At 37.6% G+C, this 23,743-nt stretch overlaps 2 protein-coding genes across 2 annotated transcripts in view; one reads left to right on the forward strand and one right to left on the reverse strand.

Annotated features, from left to right (window-relative positions):
- Positions 1–23,743, reverse strand: part of LOC140146591 (signal peptidase complex subunit 3-like) — a 177,475-nt gene that overhangs the window by 37,339 nt on the left and 116,393 nt on the right. The gene's annotated exons all lie outside the window — the stretch shown is intronic.
- Positions 2,263–23,743, forward strand: part of LOC140146560 (medium-chain acyl-CoA ligase ACSF2, mitochondrial-like) — a 31,744-nt gene continuing 10,263 nt past the window's right edge. Inside the window, exons 1-8 of the mRNA XM_072168437.1 lie at positions 2,263–2,384; positions 10,405–10,565; positions 14,247–14,436; positions 15,851–16,033; positions 18,649–18,767; positions 20,043–20,208; positions 20,857–20,952; positions 22,065–22,213. Of these exons, the coding sequence (XP_072024538.1) occupies positions 10,441–10,565; positions 14,247–14,436; positions 15,851–16,033; positions 18,649–18,767; positions 20,043–20,208; positions 20,857–20,952; positions 22,065–22,213 (1,028 nt within the window). The 5' untranslated portion in view covers positions 2,263–2,384; positions 10,405–10,440. The remainder of the gene's footprint in view (positions 2,385–10,404; positions 10,566–14,246; positions 14,437–15,850; positions 16,034–18,648; positions 18,768–20,042; positions 20,209–20,856; positions 20,953–22,064; positions 22,214–23,743) is intronic.

Raw genomic sequence — 23,743 nt, forward strand, 5'->3', positions numbered from 1 at the left:
TCATTAAATTCAGCAGAGTTTTAGCTTTAAAATATTTTTTACCCTATTAAAATCGGATGCTGCATTGCAAAGTTTCGCTATTTGAAGTGAACAAGGTGTCGAGAAATAATTATGGTAACATTTGTTTATTATTTACCTGGCAATTACAATCATAATTTAACATTTATTTACTTTATTATTATTTATATGCTTTATTATTATTTTTGCTTCAACAAATTTATATTATAGTATATTTATAATACCGGTATATTTCATCATTTCTCACCTGGCTATTATTAGTCATTTTTGAAACACGTTTACTTCAAAATGGTAATTTTATCATAATTCAAGTTTTTTTTCAGCCATTGTAAGTCCAAATGACTTGAAACTTGGCAGAAAGGTGTATTTTAAGTAGATCTAGAGAAGTACAGAGCCCTTGTTTAACAAAACCCCTCCAAATTTGAAACATGGTGATGTTTTCCCCAAATATGGCCAAATTTTAAACTTTTTGCATAAACACGATCTTGAGGGATCTGGAATGAACGTTTTGAGCGTTTCGACAGCATTTTTGTGGGACATGAGAGAACATCAGACATATCGAATTGCATTATAAATACGAAGAATGCCTTTCTGATATCAAATAATTTTCATTTTTTGAAATTCACCATATAATACAAATTTTTCACATTTTTGATATATAACAGTCCTCGAAGTAAATTTTATCAATCTAATTATATATTCTTAAAGTGTATGTATGTGAGATGAAAAAGCCGAAAATAAATTGAAAATTTTGACCTTTCGTATTGAAGATATGGATTTTTTTTCAAAAAGACCTGATTTTTTGGTATTTGTTTTGGGGAAAAATCCATATCTTCAATACGAAAGGTCAAAATTTTCAATTGATCGTCGGCTTTTCATCCCATCACATACACTTTAAGTATAAATCATCAGATTTATAAAGTTTACTTCGAGTACTGTTAAATATCAAAAATATCAATTGTTAATCATTTGCCATAAAATGTGTATTACATTGCGAATTTCAAAAAATCTAAATTATTTGATATCATCAGGACATTCTTCGTATTCAGAATGCAATTCGACATGTCTGATGTGCTCTAATGTCCCACAATAAATACTGTCCAAACGTTCATACCCCGGGTTGGGCCTTAAAACGTCTGAAAAACAACTTAAACGGAGCAAATTTTGTGAAAAAGGGCTCTGTACTTCGTTATTATGCTTCTAACAGTATAAATATTGGTGGTTTCAGACTCATTGTTGATTTAATTTTTCTGAAAAACTCAATTGAATAACTAAGTGTATAAAAATCCGATGGCCGCCGATATCATGGCAACAGTGGATGCGGCGACGAAAAAAAAAAGATTTTTGAGTTGAGAATTGTTATAGGTATATACACCAGTGATGATTGTTTATCCAAAAAGTCCAAAATAAACAAAAATGCCTTCTTGGCTAACAGCCCCCTTAAGAGTGGTGCAATAATTAGGTGTACCCCTGGGTGCAAAGACTTTTTTGGCAGGCCAAAAGGGGGGGGCAGGCATTTTTGGCAGGTCGAAATCGGATCAACTCAACTTGAACTGCTTTTTTTCGTGGATATCTACTGAAAATGTCACTAACAAGAGGATGCTAGGGATCAGGAAATCCTCCTTTAATACTAATAGCCCTACATGCGCGTCACGTCCAAAGTGGGAGTGCCCTAACCTCCCCCCCCCCCCGGATTTCAGCCGCACATCATATCATAGCTCCCATCATGCCAAGTTGGGCGCCCATTCCTTTTTGAAAAGAATTTTTATTCCCTCTTACATTCCCGCTCCCTTTTGTTTTTTCATTTCCCTTTTCTCGTTTCCTCTCTGTTGCTTACCTTCCCTCCTGACCCTTTCTTTTTCCCATTCCCTCTCAGTCCTTTTCTCTTCTCCAGTTCACCTTTCTTTCTTTTTTCTTCAAGTTCCCAAGTTTCCCTTATTTTCTTTTTTCTTTTCCTCTTTCCTTTCCCTTGTCCCTGCAAAATTTCTCCCCAGATTTTTCCAGGGTGGGCGAGCCACCCCAGCTAAGCCACAGCTCCCCCCGAAGAAAATGACATCCCCAAAAGGGGCGGGGCTCCCGATAAGTGGACGCTAACTCTGTCATAATATGAATTATTCATGATATATATGATCGCGGGAATATAACTTCGTTGATACCCATAATGGTTTTTTTTTTATCATACATTCGTATCCTTATAAGAATAATCCAAAAGTTGCAAGGAACCTATAAGTGATTGATTGCATAATAAAAATCGAGAAACGGTCAGCTCTCGGGTCAGCTCTTCCCCTGGTCAGCTGTGAATGTGATGCGGTGTGCTGGTGGTCAAACAGGTGCAGCTGTGCTCTTTTTTTCCATGATCTGTGAAGGCAAGTGCAACTGAAAGTCAAGTGTAGTTGTAGTTCAGACAATTTAGGTACCGTATTAGGCGTATATCGTATCAGGGTCACTCCATATGAAATCAAGGAGTCGCCCCACCTGACCCCCTCAGATTTGCTTTATATTTTAGTCATATGTTGTACCTGTAAAACTATTAAAAACCTGCAAATTTGAGGTCTGTATCTCTTACGGATTTTCTGTGGCAGCCATTTAAAGTTGGAGTAGGGGGGTCTAAATTTGGACCCAAAAGTTGCCCTTAAAATAAATTTCATCTTTGGGAGGCTGTGCCTTCTTTATAAAAAAGAGAGTCTGAAACTTTGTGTACACACTAACTGCATGCCCAATTTGTCAAAATTAAAAATAAAAATTTCTGTAATTAAGTGTTGTGTCACGGGGGTCATTAAATATGCAAGAAAAATGTAATGTTTTGTAAACTGGCAAGTTTAGCCCCCTTAAATTCACATTTTTTGTCAGATTGATAATTTTTTGTTGTCACTGATGCTATATATAGGATAAATACAATGCATATCCAAAAAATTGAGGTCACAACTCATTTACATTTTGAACAGCGCCCTCACGAAGATGAAATTTATTGCAAATTCAACATTTTCAGGGGGCCCAAAGTCGATGTGGTCCACCTTCAAACTTTATAAAACATCACTTTTATATAACTACTAGTCTTAAATTACAACTTTGCTAAGTCCCAGTAATTGTATAGGTAGACTTCATATAAAATAACAAGCCCAAAGTTGACCATTTTCTTATGATTGCATGTAGTGCAAATGTGCCGAATTCGGAAGGCTTGAAAGTCAAATTGGCCCCAATATTGAAAATAAAATGGAAATAAAAGTAAACAGGGCCAATAACTATGCATCTAGTCATTTATTTTCAATATTGTGGCCATTTTGACTTTTAAACCTTCCGAATTCGGCACATTTGCAGTACATGCAATCATAAGAAAATGGTCAACTTTGGGCTTGTCGTTTTATAGGAAGTCAATCTATAAAATTACTGGGATTGAGCAAAGTTGCAATTTAAGACTAGTAGTCATATAAAAGTGATGTCTTATAAATTTTGAAGGTTGACCACATCGACTTTGGGCCCCCTAAAAATGGTGAATTTGCATTAATTTTCATCTTCGCGAGGGCGCTGTTGGAAATGTAAATAAATGGTCACCTCAATGTCTTGGATATGCATTGTATTTGTCCTATATATCGCATCAGTGACAACAAAAAACAATTAATCTGACAAAAATGTGAATTTAGGGGGGCTAAACTTGCCAGTATACAAAACATTACATTTTTTTTGCATATTTAATGACCCTGTGACACAACTCGCAATTACAGACATTTATTTTTTTTACTTGTTGACAAATTGGGCATGCAATTAGTGTGTATACAAGGTTTCAGACCTCTCTCTCTTTATATTAGGAAGGTACAGGCTCCCAAAGATGAAATTTATTCAAAGGGCAACTTTTGGGTCCAAATTTAGATCCCCTACTCCAACTGTAAATGGCTACCATAGAAAATCTGTATATATTGAAAATGAAATGGAAATAAAAGTAAATAGGGCCAATAACTACTCATCTAATCATTTATTTTTAATATTGTGGCCAATTTGACTTTCAAGCCTTCCGAATTCGGCACATTTGCACTACATGCAATCATAAGAAAATGGTCAACTTTGGGCTTGTCATTTTATATGAAGTCAACCTATACAATTACTGGGACTTAGCAAAGTTGTAATTTAAGACTAGTAGTTATATAAAAGTGATGTTTTATAAATTTTGAAGGTGGACCACATCGACTTTGGGCCCCTGAAAATGTTGAATTTGCAATAAATTTCATCTTCGTGAGGGCGCTGTTCAAATGTAAATGAGTTGTGACCTCAATTTTTTGATATGCATTGTATTTATCCTATATATAGCATCAGTGACAACAAAAAATAATTAATCTGACCAAAAATGTGAATTTAGGGGGCTAAACTTGCCAGTTTACAAAACATTACATTTTTCTTGCATATTTAATGACCCCGTGACACAACGCCAATTACAGAATTTTTTAATTTTTAATTTTTTGACAAATTGGGCATGGAGTTAGTGTGTACACAAAGTTTCAGACCTCTCTTTTTTTTATAAAGAAGGCACAGACTCCCAAAGATGAAATTTATTTAAAGGGCAACTTTTGGGTGCAAATTTAGACACTACTACTCCAACTTTAAGTGGCTGCCACAGAAAATCCGTAAGAGCTACAGACCTCAAATTTGCAGGTTTTTAATATTTTTACAGGTACAACATATGACCAAAATATAAAGCAAATCTGAGGGGGTCAGGTGGGGCGACTCCTTGATTTCATATGGAATGACCCATCATGGTGTCAATTTCATCACTATTCATGCCGGCTTGGTCCCGGGCTTGGTAAGCTTCTGAGTTGTCAACAACATCTGAACATCATCATGTCACGCATTAGACTTAGACTGCGGAACTCAGTCCTCAATGATAGTCAGTCATTTATCTTTTGGTCGTTATATGACTATCATTTGAGGACTGAGTTCTTACCATACATTTTCCGAGGTGCAGTTTCAGACAATAGCTTGGGATTATTGGGGCAGAGGTTATCTATTGAATCCTTTCATGACCACTGAAGCATAGTCAAGACAAGTCTGCCAAGGACACTCGGCACGAATTGAAAGACCATGACATGTATTGTATTGTATTGTATTTGGGAAATCCCGCCTATTTTCAGGCGCACCACTGAGTAAGCAGTGTACTTTTAACATCTATCTATATCACCATTTCACAACATTTATACTATTAACACAACTAATCTACTACAATCACTGTAATCACAACTACTACTGCCCTGGGACCTAGGGAGGGTGCAGGTAACAAGCCCGGGGATGATCCCCCTACTCTTTTCGATATTAAAGGCCTGCAACTTTTTACGTGCTCAGGTTTGACTCGTCTGACACACGGAACCGCCATTTTACGTGACCATTCGAACCACGAGACGCCGGGCACCCACCGTGTAGGCCTACACCTACACATTCTACACGGTGGATGGGAACGAGGAGAAATATCACAATTATATTCTACTAGACTGAAAGAGCTTATGATTATGATATTTCCGACCTATTGGAACTATTTAGAGTGAGCAACAAGGATCGGGCAGGATGGGGTTTCGAACCACGGACCCCTCGCTCAACTCTCCCTAATGGTCCAGCGCCTTAGACCACTAGGCCACCTCGCCCTCATTCTCGACAAAAGAATGCATGCATGTTAAAGGTCATACGACACCAATTTGGTGTTTGTTATGACACAAATTTGGTGTTTGTTATGCACCTCGAAATATGTACCTTAAACTAAAGTCTGTGTCTGGTCAAGCATGTCAAGTGAGTCATATCAACTTGAGCACTGAACTAGCACTGCATGCATTCTCATGAATGCTGAATTTGTATCTGGATTCACACATGCACCGTAAATGATGCACGTCATCACGCAGGGGTGGGATTTCGTAAAGTGCCACAGGAGTCCAAGTGGATTCTCGCAAGAGAGTTTTGCGAGAGTCCTAGACTGCGGAACTCATGAGTCTTCCATGATAGTCGTCATTTATCATGACTATCAGGGAGAGACTGAGTGGTTAGGCAATATACACGGAGGTGCAACCTTTATCATGTTGGTTACCGGTTCTTAATTCATCTTCGTTAGCAATTACGCACTACTATTGTACTGAAATTGTCTCTAGTCGTATATGAGGTGATTACGGTTTCTTCTTCTTGATTCCATATTGAAATCAGATGATTATTTCTTACACATTTACATGAAATCAGTGAACACGCCAAATTTTTCACTCGCAGCAGTCGTCCATGTTTATCGCGCAATGCAATATGGGAAGGAGGGGGAAGTCAGGAGTCCATGGATTCCCGTAAATGGATTCTCGTTGAACAATCTTGCGGGAGTCCAAAAGGTATTATTATATGTAGGCTTATGTAAAATGCATTCAAACAAACAAACTAACTTACAAATAAACCAACAAAGACAAAGTTAAGTTTTTAATATATGTGTCATCATACTCTCACTTCCATATATGTCATTGCATCTTTGGTGACTTTTCCTTTATATTTTGCAGGCCTTTGAGTTTTAAGGCGTGTTGAACTTAAACGTAAGTTCGCTGAGCCGATCATTTCCAGCGCGAGTCCACATGGACTCTCGCAATAGGTCTTTTACAGGAGTCTCTGCGAGCGTCGACCCTCGGACTCCCGCCGAAATTCCACCCCTGATCACGTTACAGGCATGAGATGAGAATTTTCCTGCCCAAGCTTATTTGAAATATTCTCAAAGCAAATTTGTTGCTAAGGCTAAGCCTAAAGTTTGTTTGGTTTATAAAAATAATAAAGGCGGAAATTATTCGGCTTTTGTTAATAATGCGCGAGTCAATTAAATTCACATAAGCGTGGGCTAGACACACCACGCAATATTTCAATTATGTCAATATTTAGCGTCATTGATATTAAGGGGTGTTTGAAATTCTAATCATTGAAAGCGGGTGTTTGAAATTCTAGTCATTGAAAACCGCAAAAAAGGGGTTGATTTTGGTCATATTTTGTCCTCGATTTTGCATGAAAAAGGGGGTAAATTTGATGAAAAAACATCGCAAAAGAGGGCTTTTGAAAGATTTGTTAACTCTCATGGTTGTCAACTTTTGTGTTGAGTTGGGGGGGGGGGCCGGGCTCTAGAACAACATGTTTTTTGTTTAGCCCTGAGTATCCCCATTTTGAAGGACTTATTTTTTTTGCACCAATTTTCGCTCAAATTTGGGGACTTCGGGCAGAAATATGCCTGTACATTGCTATGAGGAAAATTTTCAAGTTGATGATTGTGCATTTTTATGCCTCCACCACGAGGCATAGGCCTATACTGTTTTTGCAATATCCGTGCTTCTGTGCTTCCGTCCGGATGCTGTATCTCAGGCATGGATGGGCGGATTGACTTCAGATTTTCAGGATAGGTTGGTCATGAATGGTCAAAAACTCTGGATACTTTTTTTCTTGGGTGGGGTTCAAGGTCATATACTGAGGTTAAAGGTCATTTGAGGTCAAACAAGGTAAATTTGTAAATTTGGTCTCATATGAACAGTTAAAATCCTTTTGCAACCAAACTTGAGTCATAGCTGCACTTTGTGAACCCTCATATATTGGTGGTGATTAAAGGTCGTTTGAGGTCAACTTGTAAAATACCATTATTTTGAGACTTAAAGGAGGATTTTGTGATCCTAGCATCCTCTTTTTATGACATTTTTCAGTAGATATCCACGAAACAAGCTTATTTCCAAAATTTCAGTTGATTCCGATTTTATGCTTATGCGAGTTATGCATGATTATGTGTATTACACTGCTCCATAGACAATGTGTTGTAATTTCGCTCTGGTGCACCAGAACGAAATTCAAATTTGGCGATATTTTTGCTAAACGAATGAATCTGCACAGAAATCTTTGGTACATAAACATTATGTAGCCCGAGGTATCCAGTGGTGTAAAAATCTCAACTTTTTTTTTTTTTTGTGGGGGGATGAGGCTGTGGATCACGAAATGCCCCTTTAAATTGGTTAAGATTTGGTCTCATATGATCAGTTTAAATCCTAATGCAACCAATCTTGGGACATAGCTCCACTTTGGAAACCCTCATTATTTATTTATCGAGGGACCTTTTTATACTTTGTTACATGTAGTCCTATAGGGGGGGGGGCCATTTTCCTTATTTACCTCTTTCTCAGAGGCTAGGGGCAGAGATGTAGACTCAAGTCGTGTGACTTGGACTCGAGTCTGACTCAAGTCACTATTTTTGGGACTTGTGACTTGACTTGCAACTTTTGCAAAATGACTTGACTTACTTGTGACTTAGACAAAATGACTTGGACTTGACAAAAATGACTTGTCACCAACGCAAGTCTGAGGTTACTTTCCTGTAAATTGAAATTTATGGATGTACCATAGAATTTGTGAATATTAGTAGGCCTAAAACTTGTTCTTGAACTACCAATGTGACCATTGTATATAATTATAATTAAGCTTCACTATTATAGTGATTAGTGCATCAGACTTCGTTAGTACTGTACTCAATTTGATTTCCGCCATATTGAATACCCGATCAACAAATCCCACCATGCATGACCAACTGGTGAATAGACTTGTAGTGACTTGTGACAAATTGTGACTTACTTGTGACTTGACTTGTCATTTGATGACTTGTGACTTGACTTGACTTGCAACTTTTTCAAAATGACTTGACTTACTTGGACAAAAGGACTTGTGACTTGGACTTGACTTGCAAAAAATGACTTGTTGACATCTCTGGCTAGGGATCACACGTTCGAACTTCCTCAAACTTGGTGGGTAAGTGCATCTTGACCACAGGCAGAACAAGTTTGTATTGGTCAAGGTCACCTGAGGTCATCCAGAGGTCATCTGAGGTAAAATTATCAAAAACTGTCATATGGGCATGAAACTTGGTACAGTCAGCATGTAGAGCCAAAGGTTTGAAAGGTCATTTTGGGGTCATCCGGGGTCACCCAGGGGTCATCTGAGGTCAAATTAGTAAAACTGTCATATGGGCATGAAACTTGGTGGGTACAGTCAACATTTAGAGCCAAATTTTTGGAAGGTCATTTTGGAGTCATACAAGGTCATCCAGGGGTCATCTAAGATCAAATTAGTACAAACTGTCGTATGGGCAGGAAACTTGGTGGGCACAGTCAACATATAGAGCCACATTTTTGGAAGGTCATTTTGAGATCACCAGGGGTCATCCATAGGTCATGTGAGGTCAAATTAGTAAAAACTGTCATGGGCATGAGTGGCACACCACTCCCTTTGGTGGAGGCATCACAGTCGGCGCTGTGCGTCGAAAACATGACACCCGAACCATGGTCCATCTAGTTTATGTCAGATTCAGTTTCTACACACAATTTCACCCTAGAAAATGTTCCTTTAAGTAGGATATCTTTCACTTTAAGTTCCCACCATTCTGGCCACCAAACGTACCGTATTTTGTCAAATAGTCGCCCCCCTCAAATAAATGCCCCCACCACTTTTTTCAACCAAGATGTTTCAAAAATGCCGATATTTCCATGCCATCTTGTGTAGTAAGCTTACCAAGTTCCCCACATGGTCGATAATAGCGTCAATAATTGGTGAAAATCTGGATTGGAAACCCGGAAGTGAGCCAGAAGTCAGTGTTTCTAGTTCATATTTCGTCATTTTATTTCATTCCCTTGGGAAAATGTAACGCCCCCTTGGGAAAATGTAACGCTCGAGCGTTTATTTGACTAAATCTGTAAGTCAAAGCTTGAATGCTGTCTTAGGTGCTGAAGCACAGGAACTGTTGTTTACTTTGATTTTATGATGGAAATATTGGTGGAATGTGACATGCGATGTTCGTAAGACTCATCTACATACATGGCGTATGGGATGATGTGCATCTGGGCTAGTAGTCAATTTCAATTTCTTTGCTATACCTCAGTTGTTCGGCTCAAAATTAAAAGGGCACGTGACATTACTGGACATATTTGACAGTAAAAGCTAACATTTTATGGAAAAGAAATATGATACTAATCTTTTACAATATGGTTTTAAAAGAGGTAATAACAATCTGTGCGGAATGCATAGCCCCATTACCTACTTAACTTGTATGCTGGGAAACGATTAAGCATCAGTAATGATCTCCTATACTTGTGTACTTATACTTGCATAATATTTGTTTATGTATTGTATACCTCTACTGCTTACATTAGATCAGTGGGAGCTGGTAGCCTAACGGATAGAGAGTCCGTCTAGAGATAGGAAGGTCATGGGTTTGAATCCCATGCTGGCACATTCCCTTGCTTTTTTTTTTAGGTGGATTGTGTGCCGGTCGGGATTTGTGTATATTTGTTGTTAAATTGTACCGTAACACTTTGGGTTGGTAAAACTGTTCATTCTTTCTTAATCCGAGTATTGGTGAATATTTCATTGCAGATTTGCAACTTTAATTGGTAAAATCCTGGATATTGCATGATGGCATTGGGTTTCACACAAATATTAAGACAAAGAGTTATACCAAGATCTTGGAAGCAGTTTATTACTGCACCATCATCGGTTATATCATCAACTTTGTGTCGCAATGTGACAACCTCAAGGTAAGCTTGCTGGCACTGGTTGATGGCATCATTCTATGTGTCATTTCTAAAGAAGTGGTTCAATTTGTAACTTTCACAGCACATAATGGTGACTGATAGGCGGGAAAGGAGTGAGGGGGATAGACTTTAAAAAAAGGCTTAATGTACGATTTCCTTCAAATTTTAAATTTGTCATTATATACTCAAAATGCTGAAATAATACTAGTAATAATCATCGGGAATGGTTTCTGTCCATTTTGAGCTGAAATAACGAGGTAAACACTGCTTGTTATTTTGGCCGTTTAACACACAGTTCTATAGGAGGACATAAAGTCATAATTTCTTGAATTATGACTTTATGTCGAACTTTGCTCTGTTTACCTACAAACACAACAAATTTGGCTGATTCCATTTAGGTGCATGTTGTTACATGTGTAAACATCACAAATATGCCAAAAAATCAGGTTTGAAAAAAAAAAAAAATTCATAATATAAGATTGTACATCATGACTTTAACAAGGAAATTGTTACTTGTCTTAAGGCTACATGCTCTTTTTGGTTGAAATTTTTGGCGGGAAATAATCCCGCCAAAACATTAAAGTAATCTTTTCCCACAACTAAATATCATAGTCAGGAAATTAATGATGCATCTGGTAGCTTAGATCATAACTTTCATTGCACTTAGTTGCAATTATCCCAGAAAATTCTTGATTTGTTTTTACAGAGTCTTGAATTGTCGATGTTTTTGATCAAAAAACATCACTCGGTGTATTTTGAAACTCCAGGCATTAACTCTTCTCAAATTAGCCCCAAATCATAATTTATTATATGCACGTGTAGCAAACACCAATGGGAATAATTGGACGTTGTTTGCGGAGCCTAAATTTGGTTTGATTTTATTTCACAATAATTCTAAGGTGAGAATTTTGACCTGACATTTACTTTTTGGATTTCAAATTTAAATTTATTGATATACATATTTTGAATAAATAAAGAGTACGCTTACCTTTCTGCAACACTTCCCGGTATCATTAAGCATCTGCTGATAACCAACATTTTAGCTGAAAACAGTCCCTTCCTATCATTTTTGAACAAAATATGGTTCAAAAGTCCGTGCGCTGCGTGTATAAACTAGCACAGCGAGATAACGAACAGAGCTATTTACGGTGGGGTATCTATTGTAAGCTATTAGGGTAGGCCTATAGTATATCTTCCATAAGTGACAAGATGTGTCAAGCAGGGCGGTATATTCAAACGCTATTGTCTGGATCATTGAGTATCGATTGAGCACGTATACATGCAGCACGGATGTGTGTGGTCCTCCCCGGGTTTTGACATAAATTACAAATGACTTCGTGAATGACCCAGCGTTTTCATTTTATTATTACTAAATTAATCGTGCGTTTATCACGAAAAGCTAAGAGTTGTACCAGTTCAATTCATCAAAATTAATTTGTATTAAATGAAAAACAAACAGACAAGTAGAGTCATATGTCTTTCTATGACCGTATTCCTACCAAAATCAAAATTAAAATGATTTTCAATACACTAGAAACGTGTTGATATGTATATCTTCGAAAATCGCCGAATGTTAACCACAGTCACTGTGGCACAGCATAGGCATCTTTAGCATTCAGTGAAATTGGCAGTGGTTCAACCCGGTGAAAATTTTAGTATTTTTATTCTTTTTACTAATGCGCTGTGCCGTTTTACAAACACGCCCCTGAATGAAACTCATGGGCATGTACCCTTAAGGGATCTGGAATGAGCATTTTGAGCGTTTACAGTATTTTTGTGGGACATGAGAGCACATCAGACATATCGAATTGCATTCTGAATCTGAAGAATGTCTTTCTGATATCAAATAATTTTCATTTTTGAAATTCACGATATAATACAAATTTTATGACAAATTATTAAAATTTGATATTTTCACATTTTTATATATAACAGTCCTCAAGTAAATTTTATAAATCTAATAACATATTCTTAAAGTGTATGTAGCTGGGAGGAAAAGCCTATGATCAATTGAAAATTTTGACCTTTCATATTGAAGATATGGATTTTTTTCCCCAAAAGACCTAACTTGTTCAAGCTGTTTTGGGAAAAAAAAATCCATATTTTCAATATGAAATGTCAAAATTTTCAATTGATCGTCATCCCACCTACATCATCAGATTTATAAAGTTTACTTTGAGTACTATTAAATATCAAAAATATCAATTTTTAATCATTTGCCATAAAATGTGTATTACATTGCAATTTCAAAAATCTAAATTATTTGATATCAGAAGGACATTCTTCGTATTCAGAATGCAATTCGATATGTCTGATGTGCTCTAATGTCCCACAATAAATACTGTCCAAACGTTCATACCCCACCCCTTAATGTGATAATAAATATTGGATTTAGATTTAGGATGGACTGAAGGGAGTACTTTGTTTGTGCAAAGGTGGGTACTTGAACATGTGACAGCTTTGGGTTCCATTTGCAGGCTTTTTGCCTGATACAACAAATTGCATGGAAAAACAGTGGCATGATCGACGGGAATAATAAACAAAACTGTCCCAAACAATAAAGGAGACAAGAAGAAAAAGTGATTCTGCATGTAATCAATGCAACAATACATGCAGAACACATGCACAAGTACAGGGTGAGTCAAAAAAAGTGCAATAGCGCAAAGAATCGATAATTACGTAAGAATTACTTTGAACTTTCCAATTATTGAAAGTTTCTATAAATGCCACACTCAATAGGCACCTTCTGTGAAAAACTGAAGTCAATCACATCTATCGTTTAATTTTAATGAGTCCTTTTGCTACGATACCCAATTTCATTATTTGTCCACGAGTTACCATGTATTTTGAATGAGAGCACACAATGCACGATAAAGGCATCAGCTCCGAAACTGACTTTAACTTAAACTTGGTTGATTTTTGCGTTATTTTCATTTCTTTTCTGTTCAAACAAACTTTTAAACATTACTTTAAGTCCTTCATACCTCACTCGACTCCAACAGCTCCAGTTTTTTTTAATCTCAGTATGTCCAACTTACTGGATATTTTATAATTCGCTCCACTTCAATTTACGCGCATTTCATTTCGACATTTGAAAAAAATCCATGCAAATTTGTATGTTTTTGATAGAGAATAAACATCTTTAAAGTAAAGGTAAAATGAAAATAACAACAAATAATGTTTCTTTTCCTTAAACAAGACCAAGGACAATAACAATGTGGGTGCTCCATTTTATTTCAACGCCAATGAGGTTAAGAAAATAGCAGTTGTTCCAAATCTACCTTACACAAAGTGGGCTCACTTTCAAATTTTAGATGTTTCTTGGACAAACATTAAAATTGGGTATCGCTATAAAATGTGTCATAAAAACAAAACGGTAAATGCTAATTCCTTGGTTTTTCACACAATGTCACTAATGGATATATCATTCATAAAATGTTTTAAAACCTGTAAGGTTCAAATCGGTTCTTAAATAAAAATGGATTCTTTTCTCTATTGCACTTTTTTTGACTCACCCTGTATGTAAAAAGCATGCGATTTAAAACAAAGTACGCTGTGTGTATCTTGCCATCTATGAGAGACACTCAATCATGACAGAATCTGGACTCTATAATCTCTTGTGTATGAGAGAATTCCATTTCCTCAGCTACCACACATTCAGGTGTTATGTTTTACCACTTTCAGATGCCTTAGGAGTGACACACATCAGCACAAGTATGAGCAGAGTTATGTCCACAATACAGGAGATCACCCACTCATAGGTAAAACCATTGGAGAATATCTTGATGAAACAACAGAAAAATATCCAGATAGAGAAGCAGTCATCTTTTGCAGAGATGGCAGGAGATGCACATTTGCTGAATTAAGACAAAAGGTATCTTTAGTGATCAATGTACACATGTATTACTATGTACAATTTGCATGGTGAATGCAAACCTAGCCATTCATATTGGGATATTCTTGTTAAAATCCATCCACCTCCTATGGAAGACATTACCTTAAGCTCCCACACAGGGGGTGTATATTTTAAATGGAGTCACTCATTCAGGTAACCCCATTTTGTTTTAAATTTATACCTGCTGTATGGAAGTTAAAGGTCATGTCTTCCATACAGGGGTATCTCTTGACAAACTGTTAAATGTTCCTTCTTGCATGCATTCATTTGGTCAGATATTCAACAGTTTATTTGAAGTCACTAGGCTTTTGGTTAGGATGTGGTGGAGGTATTCTGTGCTATTATTCTCACTAAGGATTTTCATGAATGTACTCTATTATAATGTGACATCCAGTCACAAATGAGCTGGATTGTTGGCAGAGCTATTTTTTAGATGTGCATGGTCCTTTGAACCTTCCAAAAACAATAGAAAACAAAGGATTTCCTCAACACATTTGTGGATATTTTTGATCCCTTGCAAAGAAGCTATAGAGACATGTGATATATCATAGTCCCGGATCATAGTAAAGCTTATTTTCAGGAGAATTTTATTCAAAGCCATACTTTAGGAAAAACAAATGTGGAAATGAGAGTATGAACTGGCCGTGCCAGATAGTTGTAGTCCTACTAATGCATGGCATATTGGATGCACAGAGGAGTAAGATAAGACAGAGCGCGTACCACCAGTCAAAGTCCCCGTGTATTGTATGCTACCAGTTCTCGCATATTCATGAGGGCCGATTGTTCGATTGTGCCGTGTCAAACAATCACGCCAGCGCTGCGTGGCGATAGAGCGTTGCGTGCTTTCACGATTACGCGATAGACCATGAAAATACGCGGTAATTGCGTAGCAGTCTCGCCTGTCGCATTTCATGGAACAATCGGCCCTCATTATCGGATGAGGCGGAGACTTTGACTGGTGGTACGCGCTCTGTCTTATCTTACTCCTCTGTGATTGGATGGCTTAAAGGAAAGTTCAGTTAGCCCATATTTGCAAGACTAACTATTCCGTCAAAATGACATCACACTAACAACCTCTATTAATGAATTGTCCAAGAGGGGAATGACTCGCACACATTAAAGTTCTACCAATATCAATGTCAGTGTGACTTTCAGTACTATATACATGTATGATATAACTAAAATGAATTCGCACAGAAATAATGACTTGTCGATCCTAGGTATTATTTTTTCAGATTCTCTTTCACAAATTAAGCGTACTGCTAGCTGTCCAGCACGTATTATTTTCCACAAGGTCATGTGCACACGCTTGACATCGCGCGTATACGTGATGGTTAACACATAAAAGGAACCTTGCATTTTTGTATAACTAACTGTATTTCTGTGTATGTAGGTTGATGATTTTGCTGCTGGCTTGTTATCCCTTGGTATCAATCAGGGAGACAGAGTAGGCATCTGGGCACCCAATGTGTTAGAGTGGGTCATAACACAATATGCTACAGCAAGAATTGGGGCTATTCTAGTCAATATCAATCCAGCTTACAGAACTGATGAACTGGAGTATGCTCTAAGGAAGGTATGGTATTTGTTGATCATTATGATTTATAATTTAGTGATGCTGAGTCTCAGTATATAGTCTATAGGAGATTTCCAAGAACAAGATTAGTAAGAATTTTTTAAACTTACACTAAAATTTGATCGCTTACCAGGAGCGTCCTCAGCAGTATGTTATGGCTCTGATGATTTATGGCTTGACCTAGGATGACGTCACACTTGTAGATGACGTCAAAGGTGTTTTCCTCGTCCCCCTGCTGGTCTTGGGTATGAGACTAGTAAGCTCTTTTTGAGTCAATGATTTCAGAAACTATTATATTGGAAGTCAGGGACGTAACCACCTTTCTTGGTCAGGGGAGGCAAAATAAAAATTTTAGGGGCAAAGACACAAAAAATTTCCGATCGCATTATTTTGACCAGATATTATCAGATCAGTGGGATCGATACATACCAATTTTTAGAGAAACTGTACATGTAAAGTCTTCTAAGTAAAGCTTTCAAAAAAGGCTTTATTGGGATTTACACAATTTGTATCTACGATTGAGTGAGTTTTGTTGGAAAACAGACTCCTTGTCTCTTTTCATTTCCTTTGCCCCTCCCCTGCTGGCCATGCTACTGTTAGGAGTACATATACAATATTTCTGTGATTTTTACTTTCAGTTACAGCATTGGCAGTTCTAACCAGGCAGTCAAGTTAGCTCAATCGATAAGGCGTTTGACTTTGGTGCAAGAGATTGCGGGTTCGAACCCTGGTGGGGGTCAGTACGCTCTTGTGTTAAAAATTGAGTTTGCTTGAAATTCCCCTTGACAAGGAACTAACTGCTAAATGTCTTGTTGTAACCTGTACGATACTCGGAGAGCTGATCGTGACTGCGAATGTCAATTGTGGAATGTCTAGGGTGTACGCTTCTTACATGTAGCTGCAAGTCCCATGTTGTTTTTTATTATGTTTATGGAATGATATGGGGCTGTAGCAGTCAGCGACAACCTGTAAAGTGTGCTGAGGATCAACATCTAGGCATTGTGCCGGTGCGTAGCACACTATAAATCACTGCACTTTTTTTTTCAACCAATACTTTGCTCATTTTAAGTGTTGTGATAATGATCAAGACGAAACTATGTACAAAACACAAATTCAAAGCATTTTTCACACAAAGTGCAAAGTTTGAAAGTTTCCATCAGAGTTCCATGCAGTTTATGCCGGTGACCTCTCTGACATTACGCACCACAATGCACTTTGATCTAATACTAGAAATTTTAATTGAATGAACACAACTTGACAGAGTGGGATAACTTCTCGCTTACACCATGCTATGTACGCCAGCGAGTATGACTGTGCGTGCATAACGTGGAAGTGAATTCAACCATGCCAACTTACTTGTGACTAGTTAGTACTTTGATTATTGTATCCAAGGTTGCGTGTTTGCGTTGTAGTTTGAAATATGCGATACACAATTGTGGTTGGATCAAGTACAGCTGTTGAAAGCTGTGTTCAATCAATTGAAATTTCTAGTATAAATGATCAATATCACTTATGTTGTACAATTGATAATTCGGCCTGTAATAGAGTTTCGGGTTTGAACGGTCCCAAACCCTTCATGCCTCAGTCAGTAAGTCTACAGCAGGCCTTCTCAACTGGCGGCGCGCGCGCCACTTGTGGCGCTTGGAGTTAGTCAAAGTGGCGCATGAAGTGACGCACGGTAAATTTACTAGTTTTTTCCTCATAAATTGTTTACAAAAAAGGGGTGGAAATACCACATCTGAGCCTTTTGATAGCCTTAAAATCTCAGTGCTTTCGGGCGCTGCCCCTGGACCCCAGCGGCTGGGGCTTTCATACTGGAACCCTACAGTGACCATTAGGCGCGGGCCTCCTGGACCCCATCCGCTATATATGTTCGATCGCGCTACGCTCCCTCACAAAATGCTCCCTAAACGTGTTGGCACTTCATTATCACTAACATTTCCCAGTTGGCACTTCAAATAAACTAGTTGAGAAGGCCTGGTCTACAGACACCACAGATTACTACAGTCAAGTCCCCGTGCATTGATTGCTGTGAATTTGTGCATATTCATGAGGGCTGATTGTTCCATCGTGCTGTGTCTAACAATCAGGGCAGCGTTGTGTGCCTTTGCGTATACGCGATAGAGCGTTGCGTACTAATCGCGATAGACCATAAAAATGTGTGGTAAGTGCGTAGTAGTCTCGCCTGTCGCATTTTATGGGACAATCGGTCCTCATTATCGGGCGAGACTGAGACTTTGACTGCTTGTATGCGGTCTGGTTTTTTTGTCCATAGTCTAAACCAATAATCACAATACATGGATCCTGTGTTTCTCTATAGGAAGTTAGTTTGTACCAAAATTGCTCCCCACAAGGTATTGCATAACAATAGATACAACTTGTAGGTTATTCCATCTCCTTGATATTATTGCAATATGCATATTGTATTATGGGGAGGATATGACTTCTGGAGGATAAACCCAGGATCCACGTATTGAGTGTTTATAATAAGCACAATTCTGCACACATTTTGTTAGTATGCTTACTAAGCATGCTGGAGATTTAAATTAAATTAGTCTGATGTGATCTGAACCATTACTATTCATTAATATTTGTACTGTTTTGGTCCCTGACAGGTTTCATGCAAAGCCATTGTGTTAGCTGAGACATTCAAAACTCAGAATTACTACAATATGCTTGCTGATATCTGCCCTGAATTAGAAACGGCTGCACCAGGAAGGCTAACAGCTGAGAGGTGAGTGTACTATGGTAATGTCACAGTCATCTTATCAATCAAAAGATATCCCAAACAAATACTTAAATGCACATGATACTACAAAATTAGATTCCTTACACCTCCAGTGGATGACTTCCACACAGGGAGTGTGAATTTCAAATGGGTAACCTGAATGAGCGACTCCATTTGAACTTCACACTGTGTGGGAGATTAAGGTCATGTCTTCTGTGAGAGTGTATGGATTTCAACTGGAATAGCCCAATTTGGTGGGGTTGGCTAATGTATGTAGCTAGTGATTATGGTTATAAAATGCTCAATACGCAAGTCTTTTGGAAACAATGTCCATTCAGTTGAAATCAATATCCCCTGTGGAAGACATCTTCAATCTTCAGTGGTGAATCCTTTATATATGCAGCTATAAAAGCTATACTAGGACCTTAATCTCCTAGGGGATGTAGATTTCAAATAGAGTCATCTATTCAGGTTACCCCTTTTGAAATAACACACTTCCTGTGTGGAAGATTATTAAGGTCATGTCTTCCAAGGGGTGTATGGATTTCAACTGGAATATCCCTATATAATGAGGCATGTGATTAGTGGGTAGCCATGTTGGGTCCCTCTAGTGAGCAATTAAATCACCCTGTTGGTTATAAATCAGAAAGGTATTCTATTATTTTGTAATACACATTTTAAATTAAATAACAACATTATATATTTGGAATGCTTGCATTGAGAGGAAGAGTTTGACATGTATTTTGGCCAGATTGGTGGATGTTGAAAAATTTGACCTCGTGCAAATGGTCATTGACCTTTGACTTGTTTGGGCCATATGTCCAAAACTTAAATGAAATGAATGACTTTGTTCCTTGTATCAGGAGCAACATTTTGAGATACTTTTGAATTGCTTTTGAGCATTTTCAAATTCTTATACCATACCAACATGTAACCCCCCCCTCTTTGGGCAGATATATATTTTAATCGGCATTTACTAACATGTTCACCTGACCCATGCAAGCTTATTATCAAATATAAAGTGGACACCAATTCCCATTTGAGCGTTAATTTGAAACTGACTTTACAGAAGCTGTGAAAAAGACCACCTTTGATTGAATAATTTGAGATAGTGAAATCAGATGTCAAGAGTACAAATTATGGTAGGGTTTCATAGCCTGAAAGATATTAGGTTAATTGAATTATTTCAGAAATGTTCATTTGATCTTTTGTTTGTTTAGTTTGGTTTGAAGTGTCTGTCTTTGATGCATGATAACATTGTATGTTGATTATTTATTTCAGATTACCAGAGCTCCGTTCTGTTGTAATGATTGGTAATGGCAACCACCCAGGCACTTTCAACTCTGATAATGTATCTGGTATGGGCAATGCTGAACACAAACAGACTGTGGAAGAATTAAAGAAAAAATTGCAGTTTGATGATGCAATTAACATTCAATTTACATCAGTAAGTTGGCAATGTGTCATTCATTGAAATGGCCAAGAAGTTGCAGATTTTTGTGTACAATACAGTTTGCCACCAAATGATTAGCAGACATAAATATATTCATTTTGAAGATCAAGAAATTTCATCATATCAAGACCAGTCAAACCTTATGTGTCCGGACATTTCATCAACCATTGGTTCTTTTCATCAGCAGTGTTGCTGTTTTGAAGTGCTGCGTGATCTTGATATGTTAACACTCAAGAGTTTCAGGAGCGTGTCAAAGTTCTTGTGCAACACTGGATCTTATAGGTGTGAAAGGTGGTAGGCCCCACATACTACTACAGACTATTTATCAATAGTCAATGTCACTGTGCATTATATGCTGTGGATTGTCTATATTCATGAGGGCCGATCATTCATTTATACAACTTCAGACTTTCAATCAACACCAGGAAATGCCATCAATTACAGTTTATTATTCAGTCCATCTTGATTACTTTGGTGACAACATTTCACAGGCTCACAGGTTATAGCGATTTGGTGTTCTGCCAGGATTTTCACAGCACAAGCCTTCATTTGGCCAGAGAGTCTTTATACAATGTATTACCTTATCATGTTTCTAATGTTATCACAGTTTGTTTACCTTTCCTTATCATGTTTATTTTGCAGGGTACAACTGGGAATCCTAAAGGAGCAACATTGTCTCATCATAACATTGTCAATAATTGCTTTCAAATAGGCAATGTTCTCGGATATTCAGAATCAGTAAGTCAGTGTTTTAAGTTTGTTTTTGCACATAGTGGTTCTATATAGAGCACACTATGTCTGTAAATAATTAGAAAGAGTGAGCATTGGTCCTCAGGCCCACACACGACATTCCAATATTGTACCCTGAGTTGTCGGCAGATTTCAAACATGTTGTCACTAGGGCTTCAACTGCCATTTTACATGGCTGGCAGATTCCATTGAATTCTTCTAAATGTTATTTTGAAACTGCAAAAAAAGACAATAAGTCCCACCCAGTCAGTCAGCAAAGCAATAATAGAAGTACTGTATAGATATTTTCACATATGGATCAAGAGCTGTCATGTTTTTTGGGTTTTTTTTTTATCATTTTGTGCATAATTTCAGCTCAAATAACAGTGAAATTCAAATTTTGTTGCTATGACATGTGTCAAGTTACCATGTCTTGTTTGCTCACAACATTGAGATGTCTACTTTTAGTTTTACCCATTTGGTGTTGGGCCAGGGTACTCAAGTCGGGTTTGGGTAGGGGTGTGCCACTGAGAAAGTGGTCCCATTCATAAGTCAAAATTTTATACAAATTGCCAGTGTTTATACAACCTAAAATATTTGGCAATTCCAACAGTTTTGGCAACAACAGTTAGGCAAAATTTGGCTATTTTTTTGAACAAATTTAAGAAACAATTACCCATATCCGTAAATTGGCCTAGAAATAAATAATGGTAATTGAAATACCAAATGGCCATGATCTCATTTTGTACTGAGTACTGTAAAAGTGGAAATTTTTGTGGTGCATTAATATTTACGCTTTTCGCGCACAACACAGCTATCGCAAAAATAAAAACACACAAATATGCTCTTTTAATCTACAGGTCTATGTAAGAAAATTCAGAATCACAAAATTAAAAACAAGCAATGTAGTTTAAAATCGGCAAAGCACGAAAAATTACACACACGAAAATTACCACTTTCACAGTATTCTATCTGGCTGTTGGGAAATCCTCTTCTGTAGAGCTACTATAGCAAAGTTTCTAATTCAGTTCTTGGGAATGGCTACTTGGCTACACTTGGCAATATTTTGTAATAGTAAATGTTCTTTGGTCTGTTCTCTTTTCGTGATGTGTTTATTTTAGTACCATCGTATAAGTGTACCTGTACCTATGTACCATTGTTTTGGCATGGTGTTAGGTAGTTTATCTACAGCTGTACATGGGAGTACTGTCATATTTCCTTCACCAAGTTTTGAGCCAGAACCAACACTTAAAGCTGTCAATGATGAAAGGTAACTAACAAACATTGAACTCACAAATTTTACCTACAAATGCAAATTATAAACTAATGTTTCATTTGATTTCATTCCACTGCGGAGCAGGTGACTACAAAGTTTCTCTGGGCATCCCAATCCATAGCTAGTGAGGCAATAGCATCTGGTTGTAAATTGTTGTTGGTATCCCCTAACAGCCTCTGTATGTAGGCTAGATAGCTTGTCCTTTGTCGCCCTGGTCTGCTTTTTTGCCTTGTGATCGATGGAACATAAAAAGCATATCTTCTACAGGGCTCCTCCACGAGCATCCTCAGGATGTGTATCAGGAAGTTGATGCTGACTGTGTTGATGAGAGGCTGAGAGTCAGTCATAGCGTAGATTTGGGCATTGTTTACACAGTCGTGGCGATTGATGTTGAGCCTAATTGATCCTGCAGCATGATGTGGCGAATGCATTTATCTCATTTTTCTCATTTATCTCATTTTTCATGTCACCAGATATTACATAGAATTCACAGCCATATAAAAGTACTCTTGCACAAGTGGTGTTGAAATGCCTGATTTTGGTTGTGATGGAGATTGATGGACTTCCCCAAAACTTCCAAAAAACAGTCCAAGCAAGTGCTTTCTGCCCAGTAAGGTCGCCTGGTACTCAGTAGAGGCCATCATTGATGCCACATATTTGAGATGGATACATGCTTGATGGACTCTCCATACACTTGAAATGGTGTATGTGGCTGTGGGCCTGGCCCCCAACTCAACATAAAAATTGACAACCATGAGAGTTACCAAATAGCGTGAGAAAAGGGTAATTTATTTACCAGTAGCGAGGGCATAAATTGGGAAAATAGGGGTATTTAATTGGGACAGTCCATGAAATTTGACCGTGAAATCAGCAAAATAGGGGTATTTAATTTGCACTGTCCGCAAAATTTGGATAAAAGGGTACTTGGGAAAATCCGATAATTTTATGTCAATATTTAGTGTCACTGAAAGGGTGTTTGAAATTCTAGTCATTGAAAAGGGGTGTTGGAAATTCTATAGTCATTGAAAACCACAAAAAGGGGTTGTTTTGGGCCAAATTTTGTCCCCGATTTTGCATGAAAAAGGGGGGTAAATTTGATGAAAAATCATTGCAAAGGCAGGGTCAGAATTTCAGCGAGAATCCGCGAATCGATTCTCGCAAAGATTCTCATAAACAGATTTGCATGAATCAAAGTTGATTCTCGCAAACTTTTGTAGTTTACACAGAAGTTGATTTGCAAGAATCAAATGATTCCTGATAATTTATTCTGCAAGAATCAAGATTGATTCTCGCACTGTGAAACGAAATTCTGACCCTGCAAAGGGAGTCTTTAAAAGATTTGGTAACTCTCATGGTTGCCAAATTTTGTGTTGAGTTGGGGGGCCGGGCTGTGGGTTGCAGTTGATATGCTTTAGTATGTACGCTGATGATGAGACCTAGATGTAATGTACTTATGAAGTATGGTTCTGGTTGCTGAATCTCTAACTTGCTGTGATACATGATCTTACACATACAAAAGTTCAT

The sequence above is a fragment of the Amphiura filiformis genome, chromosome 1 (genome assembly GCF_039555335.1).
Source record: "Amphiura filiformis chromosome 1, Afil_fr2py, whole genome shotgun sequence".
NCBI classification, from domain to species: Eukaryota; Metazoa; Echinodermata; class Ophiuroidea; order Amphilepidida; family Amphiuridae; genus Amphiura; species Amphiura filiformis.